We start from the raw sequence: 11,911 nt of genomic DNA on the forward strand, positions 1-11,911 counted from the left end.
CTATCTTTTTTTTTTTTTTTTGAAACACACTTATATTAAATGATCAAACCAGAGTAGTTGTAGTCATTACAGCCAGTTCAGCAGACAAGACCTACTTTGCTAACTTATCAGCCTCAACATTTTTAATACGAGAAATCCAATGAAAAGAGAAACATTCAAACGAAGAAGCTAAAGAGAGGATATATGCTAAGATCCCATAGAGACCAATCAGCGATGATTCCATCTTGAGAGCTTTGATCAATGTGGCTGAGTCCGACTCGCACCGAATCCTTGATAGTCCTAGCTCTCTGCACTTTCCTAATGCTTCCCGGAGGGCCAGAGCTTCGGCTACCAACGGTGATCTCACGTGGTGAGCGGGAACAGAGTAATAGGTGACTCTGCTTTGTGATTCCACAGTCCATCTAAGGCCTGCAATCTTTTGAGCTTTGTTCCAAGCTGCATCAGATTTGATGAGAACACGGTTCGGTGGTGTAGGGCCTGGGGGCTTCAGCTTGTGGTTTGTCGGAAGAGGAGTCGCTTGACAAGAGCCCCATTCACGAGCCAGTGCTATGGCTTTGGATAGCGTTTCATCTGCTGGTTGAGGTTTCCCATTGAACACCAGATTGTTTCTTGCAGTCCATATACTCCATAAGATCCAGGGAGCAAGCTGGCCGTCTGTTACTCCCGTAGGCGGTAGGTTCTTTCTCGTTATCAGATCACCCCACAGACTTCTCAAAGCTATAGATTCATTGTACTCAATACTTGGGAAAACAGGGGCAGATAACCAAACATGTTTCGCAAAAGTACAGTGAAAGAACAAATGATCTATAGTTTCTGGTAGATTGCATCAATATGAACAATTTGTCTTCAAATGCTATTTTGAAAGTGGAACCGGTTTGTGTTACTAAATATAGTAGTCAGTTTAATTATATACTTCAATAATAGGAGTATACAACTACTTTATTAATGAAAATGTAATTAAGCTTATTTCATATATTATTTATCAACATTTAAAATTCGTTGTAAATGCTCCAAGAGTTTTGGAGTAGTACAATCAAAAAGTAAAAATATAAATCACCAATAGACAACATAATAAACCTCAATAAAAAGAGATAATGAAAAAAATGCATATTTACAATGAAAAATAAAAATACGATGTACCATAATTTTGGGTTTAATAATTTAAATGAAGCGGGTGTTTATGAATTAGACTTAATTTAAATAAAATATTTAATTTAACCACGTGTTAGTGGTCCAGTGGTTAAACTAACCTTGGGAAGTCATGGGTTCGAGTGCCGCTGGGAGGTGACTATCTTAAGGGACCTTCGGGCCCAATACGGAGAAGCCTGCTAACGTGTGACCACTGGTGAGATTTACATGGGTTGATCACCAGCCCTCCTGGATGCCTCGGGGGGCTCCCCGGCTAAATTTCGGGACGGTCATTGGCGCTAATCGGATCCTCTCGAGGCTCCGGATACCAGAGTCATCAAAAAACAAATATTTAATTTAATATTAAATTGAGTGGCATTTTCATAAATATCACATAAAGTTAAAGTTTTAATTAATGTTCATATACCACTGAAAATTTGAAATAATAAATTAAATTATTGCATGCAAACTATATAATTGTTATGTTGAAAATGTTATATTAAACAATTACTAATATGGTAAATAATAAAGTTATATACCAATAATCATGTAAACGAAATATTATATGTATAAATATGAAAATAATTACTCGTACGGTTGTGCGGGTCAAGTTCTAATATTTTATTAAAATTGTATATACTTTAATATATGTGCTTCTGGTTAAAAAAAATGTCTGGTTCTACCACTGATCGTAATAGATGAACTTTACAAGCATCCAAATTCCAGAGTGTTTTTTGTAACTAGATTCCAGAGTGTTGATACAACAATATAAGTATTTCCTCAGTATTGTAAAACTGGGACAAAATCTTAAACTTGGTTCTTCCAGAACATATTATGCAAAACATTTTTTTCTCCAGGAAAGATTTTCATTTACAAACACATTAAAACACCTGCTTCTAAATTTAGTAACTTTCCCACACCTTGTAATCTCTTCCTTCGACGGCCAGAGACCAGTTACCAGTTCGTCCGGTCTTCATTGCAACTTTTTCATCTATTATAGCCACATAGGTACATCTCTCTCACTTTTGACTATATTCACCTTTGTAAACCCCAATCAATAACACACAAAGGAGGCTGGTTTAAGACCCGACGAAATTCGTGAAAGAAAGTAACCCTTTTAAAACGAAGAAGGTTCGCTAAGACCGTTTACTTGGACACAAGCTTGGGGTGATTAAAAAAGGTAAGAAACTAAAACCTGATTTGAGCCAGAGTCATGCTTATCGATGAATGTTTACACCAAGTGGCTTATGTAATATCATGAGTTGTGATATATGGAAAATGCTTAAAGAGAATTGATTTGGCTACCTATGTCACCAAAGTTGATTTACCTTTTCCGCCACACATCCGTTTAGAACTCCATAGTTAAGCATGCTTGAGCTTAAGTAGTGAAAAGATGGGTGATGTAACGCCCCGACCGTCCACAGCTAATGGGCCACCCACGCCCGCTCTCTCGCCCCATGGACCCCATCTCGTTCCAACGGTCGGTGTGTTAATTTTTCTAAGACCCGAAAGTCATGTTTACTGACCCTGCAATCACCACATGACCTTTTCCCGTGCTTTGGCCCCACCCACGCGGTATCGCGAATCACTTCCCGATAGGTCACCCATCATTTCACTACTCCAGCCCAAGCACGCTTAACTGTAGAGTTCTAAACGAATGTGTAACAGAAAACGTAAGTCAACTTTGGTGACATAGGTAGCCAAATCAATTCTCTTAAGCCTTTTTCATATATCACAACTCAGGATGTTACAATTCATCCCCACTCAAAGAACGCAACGTCCTCATTGCGCCCCACGACAGGTCTCAAGACGCCTCTCAGGTCAGAACCGAGATGGCTAATTAGCTCTGATACCACTTGTAACCTCCCGATCATCCACGGCTAATAGGACACCCACGCCCGCTCTCTCGACCCATGGACCCCATTCCGTTCCAACGGTCGGAGTGTTAATTTTTCTAAGATCCGAAAGTCATGTTTACTGACCCTGCAATCACCATTCCGTCTTAATTTTTCTAAGATCCGAAAGTCATGTGGCAGTAACAATAATTTTGAGCCTCTGTAAAAATTAACGGACCGGCCGTTGGAATGGGATGGGGTCCATGGACCGAGAGAGCGGGCGTGGGTGACTCATTAGCCGTGGACAGTCGAGATGGTACAGCTTCCCTTATGGATCTGAAAGTCTCCAATATTCACATTTTTAAGAGCCTACACAACACACGGAAAAATCTTACTTCGCATTAACAAAAACCAAATCAAACGCTAGAAGATGTTGGAATATTACTAGTACCGCATGAAGACTTGCTTGGTTGTGACATCAAATGCACTTGCAGCTCCACTGGTTGCATTAATCCAGTCAACAATCCTTTAACGATGTGCGTCTTGATTGTAGATCATTTCTCCATTCGTGAAATTTAGTGAATCCCAGTATTCACCAACTTTAAAGAAGGGTTTGCTAGCATCCATATAGTCTTTGACCTAACCTTCCAAAACCCCTCTTACAAAAGTCAAGCCTCCATCAATCATACCCAACTTCTTTGCATGTGAATCTAAATAGTGAATTAAATGAGAAGAAAACAAAACAAAATAAAGGGAAACCAGCCTCATCCATCGTAGCCAATTCTTGATATCCCTCCTAACAAAGTCCTGTGAGCGATCTATGTTTGGAGCAGCATGGAAATTATCTCCACCGCTCTTGTTTCCTCTACCCTGAAATCAATAAGTTACATCGATCATGAGCCTAAAAAATAATAATATGAAAATATTAAGATTTTTAAAGGTAAATAAAAGATTTAGATTCTTTGTTGCCAATATGAAAGCGATCTCTAGCTACCTAGAAACATATCTAGAAGTAGAGAAAGTACGCAATCCAAAGGAAATGTCAACCATGGTGCATTAGAGGATCTTAAAAAAGACTCTCTGTTTTGGAGTTTCCAAAAATCTATATTTGAAGTTTCAAGATGTTTTTCTCCAAAAGGAAAACTTCAAATCTAATTTCAAAATTATTTGTAATTTACACTATAGTCCTTATATTTGTCATAATTAATATAAATCCATAAAACTTTTATAAATAACTAGCACATATATAAAAATATTACAGTAATATTAATTAATAAAATCTTACACTAAAATATAAAATTATAAATATAAATAATTAATTAAATATTAAAATACAAGCAAAATACCAAATTATTCCATAAAATTATTTACGTAATGCTCTATCTTCAGTTACACAAAATTTGTTTGGACAATATTTTAGAGGTTCCAGAGCAAATTTACTAGACTAGTAGTGTTGTTGTAATATTTAAATTTGCGTAATAATTATGTTTTTATGTATTTTTTAAAAAAAAAATTTATTAAGTTTCTTTTGTAATATTTTTGTTCTCTAATTCTAGTTTTAAAATATTATAAATCTTATTTTAAAATTTTTGTTTAATTTTATGTGTAAAATTTGAATTTATAAAAATAAAATTGAAATATTTATGATATATAAAAGTTTTAAGGATTAAAATGATAAATGAGAAAATACATAAGAATCATAAATGTGATGTATAATTAATTATAAGGACCAATAACGAAGAAGTGAATACATATAGAGTTTATTGTGGAGATGCTTTTAATAATGAAGAAGTGAATGTATAGTGTTGTTAACCAGGCATATACTACTACCTGCCAAATGGTTGGACTATTGTAAACAGACTTATAATTTAGAGAGACACAACAAGTGGTTGTTGCCAGATTTTTTCAAAGCTAAACATTAAAAATCTTTCCAAAGTACATACCTCTAACCAGGCATGTTCTTAGATGTTTCAGGGACATGTCCTTGCAGTGACACTGACTCAGTTATCATCGGGAGCATGTTTATTACTTGGCATCAATGGGAACGGTGGACTTTGCAGCAGAAGGAAGAAGAACAAGATAGTTTGAAGCGAGAGTGAAGACGAAGAGCCGTAAGAATATAGTTGTTGTTAATAGAGAGAATAGATATGATCAACTATTGAAGAATATTATAAGACACTTCCATTGGTGAGATACACAAAAAGTATTTCAAGGACTTTACAGAACAGAAAGACAAAGATAAAAACAAAGTAGCAACACAACAGCTAAACCCTGAAGAAAGTTTTATACTTTCACATCTTCTTACTCAGCAGCTTTCCCCTGAAGTAGACCATCCCTGATCTGTGAAGCAATGTCCTTAACAGCGCCTGGACCGTGCGGTATGAACACCGCGTTTGACTTGGAAGACGCCCCAATATCCTTAAGTGTGTCAAAGTACTGAGTCACCAGAACCATGTCCATGACGTCTTTGGAAGAAGTCCCTGGAACAGACTCAGAAAATGCAAGCACACTGTTTCTCAGACCATCCACAATAGCTTGTCTCTGACGTGCTATACCAAGACCTGAAAGGTATTTCGATTCAGCTTCTCCCTCGGCTCTCTTGATCTGCAGTATCTTCTCTGCCTCAGCTTTCTCACTCGCTGCCTCTCTCATTCCCGAAGCTGTAGAAACAGAACAGAACAGATACATGTCATGTCCTAATACTTGTGTGTATTTAACTATTTATCAAGAAGTGAGCATACCGGCATTGATCTCATTCATTGCCTTCTTGACATGCACGTCTGGCTCAATGTCCACAATAAGCGTCTGGACTATCTCATACCCATAATGAGACATAGCCTGTGTTACACACAAGATCAGACTTAGTCTTATGTTTCTGTAAAGCTTATGGGAGATTGGTTGAGAGTAGTTTCAAGTTTGGTTCACCTTTTCAAGCTCGCTCTCAACGGTTTTGGCAATGTCGTTCTTCTGCTCAAAGGTTGAGTCTAGGTCCAGCTTCGGAACACTTGCTCGGATCACTATGCAACTAAAAAAAAAAATCAATGGTGGGTTAAGTAAGGCAAACACAACAACAATGTTCAGGATATTGAGAAACAAACCATCAAAGACATAAGCTTGAATCTGGTTCCTAGTGTTGCTGAGCTTGTAAAATGCATCTTGAGCACTGTCAGCTAACGCACGGTATTGAATGGAAGCAACAACGGTGACAAACACATTATCCTAAACCAAACAAAAGAAGAACACAAAAACCATTAACAAAGTCTCAAGAACATTAGCTAGAGACTATGAAGAAACAGGCAAGAAGAGTAGAGACCTTCGTTTTGGTCTCGCAGCGAACATCGAGCTGCTGAACACGCAATGAAAGGTGACCAGCGACTTGACTACCCAAGCACCATGGTAAACAGTGACAGCCTGGCTGGAGAACATCGTCGAACTTCCCAAAAGTCTCTTTGATTGCTACAGTCGACTGATCAACTTGGACACATCCTAAAACTTGACCCATTGTTTTTGTTTTCTGAATCAATAAAAAAAAAAGGTAAGCAGAACATCAGACAAAACATGACAATGCTGCAAGGAGCTACAACTTTAGAAAATGAGATCACCAAGTCAAAAAGAACAATAAAGTAAGGAACAAGACAACAAAAATTATGAACCGTACAATACAAACAAAGTCAAAAGAGATATTAAAAACTTGTCAGATTGTTTACGACAATCAAATCACTTTTGTCGTACGACAAGCAGACTCATATTCTATAAGATATGATGACCTAATAATTAAACAGCCGCAAAACCCTTCGTCTTCTAGAAAACAAACGAACCCCAAAAAGAACATAGCAGAAACATACCAAAATTGTGAACAGTAAGAGAATAAAATTAGTTGCCGAGAAAGTGAAGAGATCCTATAGAATCAAGGAAACTACAAAAACTGTTATATAGGAACCAGAGACGCGTATTGTAAAAAGGAAGAGAAGGGGAGAGTGAGAGGAGATTACAAGGGAAGGACGAGAAAGGAAGGCACGGCGAAATTACTTAAAGAGGATGTCTAGTCAAATTTTGCATCATTGGCGAATTTAATGTGTTGTCACAACGAAACCGTGTATGTTTTTTGTGGAAGTGGGTAAGTCTGATGCTGTTTTGATTTTGCACCAATAACATAATTTCCTCGGATTTTTTAGATAATTTCTGTTTTCTATTTAAAAGAGATATTTGTTCTTTTATCGAAGAAATTTCAAACGGAAACTCTTTTTATTTTATCAACGGAAACTCATAATCTTTATAGGCTAGAGATAAGAACGAGTTTAAATCATTTATGCATCGGTGCTAAGAGGGTATTTAAAGTCTCTTCGAAGTAATTTTAACACATTACTTTTCTAGAAAATGGTTTTGTATAATTTATTTTGTGATAATTTAATCAATAATTTTAAGAGAAAAAGCTTGCGAGAAAGAAAAAAAAAACAAAAAATTTAAAAGCAATTATCTCAAATAGTCATTTTTAAGTTTTTGTCATAAAAATAACATTCAAGAAATAAAATGATCAAAATAATTTTTTTTATTTTGAAATTTTTAATATTTACTTTTTAAAATTTGAAACTCTATCTCCAAAACTCCATCCCTTAACTCTAAACCCTAAATCTAGATTAATTAACCTTAGGGTAAAAATACATTTTTACTCTTTAATAAAACTTATTAAATGATATTCTAGAGAATTTCTCTTTACAAAATATAATTATCATTTTTGACCCAAAAAATAAAATTAATTATTTTAAAACTAAAAATTTAATAAATGCAATTAACTTTATTAAAACTTTACAGTTGATCATTATTAGTTAAAAAATACATTAAAAGTAAAAAATGCATATCTTTTTCCACTTTAAACAATTATTTTCTAAAACATACATCTTATAAAACCAATGGAGTAATATTAAAGAATTATAAATTATCTAATAAAATATAAAATTTATTTTTATCCACATTATAAAGTAACTAATCTCTAAGAAAAATACATATTGTGAATTCTATGAAAAATGTATAAAGCTAGAGATTTCAAACCGCTTAATTATTTTAAAATAAAATTGAAATAAATATACAACTGGTAAAAATCTTTATAATTTTACATTTATATATAATTTGTTGTCGTTTTTTTTGTTTTAAGAGCCAGAACATTGTAAAAATTGATTTTAATAAGAAAAATTATATAATTTAGTAGGACAGTCGAGAGAAAGTGAAGTAAAAAAGTTAGCTCAAAACGGGGACTTGAAATAGTATCTCTTAATGTACGTATAGAGCGATAGCTATTATAACAAATGGTAAAATTAAAAAGCCATAGCTTTGTAATCCCGGCTCTTAGTCTATGCATATGATTCTAATAACAAATGGTATTATATGAGAAAATTAGCAATGGAAACCTTTAAAGAAAGACACTAACTAACAAGAGATGAGAAAAATACCGGACAAAAATACGAGAATTTTATATATGGCTCAAGTTACTTAAACTACCGCACACTGTTTTTTTTTTTTTCTGGTCATCAACTTTTATAGACTCAAACTGACTATGTAAACCAAACTGGTAACTCTGTATCCATGTAAATGACGAAAGACGATTGCTTCCTGGCAATGCGTGCCAGACTATCTGCCCTTAAATTCTTCGTTTTTGGTACATGAATGATCTCTGAGCTGATAAAACTTTTTTGAAGGGTCCTTATGTTCTCCAAATAATTTGCAAAGGCTGGTCATTCCTCCGATTCTGAAACCATCTTCACCAACTGAAAACAATATGTTGCAAACGTAACTTGAAACTGACGCAAATTCCTTATACACTCCATTGCCCAAAGCAAAGCTTCAATCTCGGAGTGAAGAGGAGACAAATGAGCCCTTATATTTCGTTCTCCCATTAAACCATCAAAATCTTCTAGTGTACTATACTAGAGGCGGATCTAGAAATTTAGTTAGACTGTGGCACACAAATATTTAACTATAATTGATGAAATAATTGATATAGTATATTTATTATATATGTGAAATCTAATATTAAAAATAACAATAAACTGAAATATTTTATGACATTAAAACCATAAAACTCTATAAGAAATTAAGAATCTCTAAATGATTTTGATCCAAAAGAATTGAAGTAAATTCTCTAAATTAGCTTTTCGATGTTGATACACACTGTTTTTAAATTATATTTCCACTGTTACTTTAAAACGTTATATTTGCAAGAGATAAATAATGAAAAAAAATATTAAAGATGGTGTATAAACTCATTTATGATGAAGAAATAATTTTTATAAATAAGATTTTTTTGCTTTGATTATCACGAAAAGTCTAAAATAAAGAAGTCTTTTTCCACAGAAACTTTTTTTAGAAAGGAATCACTGTAATTCATTGAGAAAGATTAGGTTTTCTAAATATTAGACATAATTATTTGAGCTGTATAATTAAAAATTGTATCTAAAACTGGTTTTTATTTTTATTGGGCTGCGACACACATATTTTATTTTTTAATTGGGCTGTAATACATTTCAATTCTATTGTAACTGGGTGGGGCACGTCTTCTTTTTCATTGGTTTAAACTAAAGAAAATCAAAATTTTATTTAGCTAATAAAGAAACATACAAAATGAGTATGTGGCACGTGCCACAGGTCCTTCAACGGTGGATCCGCCCCTGTACTATACTACCCTTGGCCTAATTCATTTTCTTTCTAAGAACCACCTGCAAAACTTCACTTACCACACACTGCTTTAATTCGACTCCTCCTAAAAAATTAGATCAAATAATTGAAGAAATCTATCTTCTTCTTATTAATGCTTTCAAAGTGTAGGAAAAGAGCTCACCGGAAAAAAAAACACACACACCGATGGCAATGATGATTCAGATTCAAATTCAGATTCAGATTCAGATTCAGTTATGTTGTTTATCATCCTTATCTGCCAGAATCAAACACTCCTCACATCAAACCCTCCTCTGGTGCGTGCAAAACCTGATACATCTCCGGTAAACCTCCAAAATGCATTGGATTATGCATGTGGTCATGAGACTTGCGACGATGAGTGCTGCGAGGTGACGTCGACGTCTCTCTATGAGCGAACATCGTTTGCCATGAACGAATTCTTTAGGAATTTCGGAGGGAAGCCGAAAACATGCAACTTCAAAGGCGCCCAAATCACATTAATTTTTTTTAACTAATTCAACTGCATTAATAGTTATTAAATATAATTTTATAAAATTAATTGTACAGCAATATTTGTTGATATTATCATCAACATTTTCACCATAATCAATCATAATTTACTAAAATAAATTGTTAATACAAAATCTCAATTTTGAAAAATAATATTTTACTTATATTTTATATAACATTTACATATATTTTTATATGATTCTATTAAAGTTTATATGTAAACATAATTTATATTATTTAATAATAATAATATTTGTAAAAATATTAGTGTTGTTTATATAATTTATATTAATAAATATGTTACTGATATGTTAATGTTTTTAATGATATTTAGCATCTCATTTAGCATCTCATTTAGTTCTTTTTAAGTTTTAATCACTTTATATTGCATTTAGGTGTCTACATTGCATATATTTGTTCATTTATGTGCATTATGGTATGGAGTGCACAGTTGGAATGGTTGAGGTCAATTGGAAAGGATATTTTGCAATTCAGAAACATATGGAGCCCAAACGAAATAACACGAGAATTCAGGGACAAGGTTGCAATTTTGAATACTCTCTTGGGTTAAGTTTCATCATCGAAAGTCCAGGGGTTGATTCGAGAGGAGGTTTCTCAATTTTCATAGTTCTGGGGTAAAATAGTAAATATCCAAAAGATAAAGGACCAGGCATGCAAAAAGACCAAAAATGGCCATTGGAGCTCACGATGATCTTTTTTTTTCTTTTGTAACTTGCTCACGGTGATCTTGAGCACGGCAATCCCGATGGCGACGAACAGCACGGCCACACGGTGGAACTGAGGAGAGCTCCGACTTGGAGCCGTGACGGAGATTGACGAAGATGGAGAATCATGGAGGTTTGGTCGCGGCTTGGAGTAGACGGATGCGCAGTCTCGGATTGGTCACACCATGACGGAGATGCACGAACTCAGCCTTGATTTGGAGATGAGCCGGAGACGAAGGATGAAGACGACTGAAACTTAGACGAGCAATCACAGCGGCTTGACGTAGCGTTGTTGCTTGGCCGCGAGCTCTGCATCTCTGGGAACCGAACGAGGCATCTAGCGGCTTGGTGGAGCGGGATGCACATAGGAATGTCAAACAAGTTGATCCGTCCCGTCCCGTCCCGTACCGCAGCAGGCTCGTCTTCAAGCGGGTCACGGCGGGTCAGGTCCGCGCGGGCTGCGGTCCTCAAAATGGCTGACCAAACCCGTACCGCAAAACATGTAGGCCTTTGCGGATCGGCCCGCGGGACATAGAATTACAAACGGACATATGGCTCCTGAACGCTTCAAGACATGATTCAGGACGCTTTATCAGTTTCATGACGCATCAGTAAGTGAGTTTAGTCGAGGATTGAACTGGATAAGGCAATACACTTGTTAGTTGAAGATTTTAGTTGGATCAAAACACTAGTTTATTTACTTTTGTTAAACTCCAAACATTTTAAAAATAAACAATACTTTAGTTGTTGAATCCAAATATTATAACTCATAAGTTCATAACAAATGCTTTAGTTTTCTGAAACCAAAATTAAATAAAACCAACACCAAATCAAAGATACTAATCCCAAAAATAAATAAAAAGAAAACACCAATCACACTTCATGTTCTTCATCTTTATCACCAACAAGCGACAAAAAGATGGAAATTTCTCTTCTTCACCATCAGCTTCATCTTCTGCAAATAAGAATAATAGAAGTCAGTTAAAGATATATTGAAACCTAAAACTCTAAAATGTATGATAATGTGAACAAATACATATAGGC

At 34.9% G+C, this 11,911-nt stretch overlaps 1 protein-coding gene across 2 annotated transcripts; it reads right to left on the bottom strand.

The window, feature by feature from the left end:
* Positions 1–5,111: 5,111 nt before the first annotated feature.
* Positions 5,112–7,011, bottom strand: LOC106365861 (hypersensitive-induced response protein 2). Of its 2 annotated transcripts, none has more exons than XM_022696083.2 (6): positions 6,956–7,011; positions 6,277–6,477; positions 6,062–6,182; positions 5,889–5,980; positions 5,705–5,801; positions 5,112–5,623 (listed from the first exon to the last, which is right to left on the bottom strand). In XM_022696083.2, the coding sequence occupies exons 2-6, from the start codon at positions 6,463–6,465 to the stop codon at positions 5,265–5,267; spliced, it is 858 nt and encodes a 285-aa protein (XP_022551804.1). In that variant the 5' UTR covers positions 6,466–6,477; positions 6,956–7,011; the 3' UTR covers positions 5,112–5,264. The 2 variants fall into 2 exon arrangements, with proteins under 2 accessions (XP_022551804.1, XP_013660821.1); XM_013805367.3 differs by having other exon boundaries at positions 6,809–7,007.
* Positions 7,012–11,911: the final 4,900 nt, after the last annotated feature.

This window comes from Brassica napus, chromosome C2, assembly GCF_020379485.1.
Source record: "Brassica napus cultivar Da-Ae chromosome C2, Da-Ae, whole genome shotgun sequence".
Classification (NCBI taxonomy): Eukaryota; Viridiplantae; Streptophyta; class Magnoliopsida; order Brassicales; family Brassicaceae; genus Brassica; species Brassica napus.

Bases quoted from the DNA above. Each gene is read 5' to 3' on its own strand.
- LOC106365861 (XM_022696083.2), bottom strand. From the start codon at position 6,465: ATGGGTCAAGTTTTAGGATGTGTCCAAGTTGATCAGTCGACTGTAGCA. The intron at 5,981-6,061 runs GTTTGTTTCTCA...TTAGTTGCATAG, and splicing joins TCAAGCTTATGTCTTTGATG to TGATCCGAGCAAGTGTTCCG. The intron at 5,624-5,704 runs GTATGCTCACTT...CTGTTTCTACAG, and splicing joins AATGAATGAGATCAATGCCG to CTTCGGGAATGAGAGAGGCA.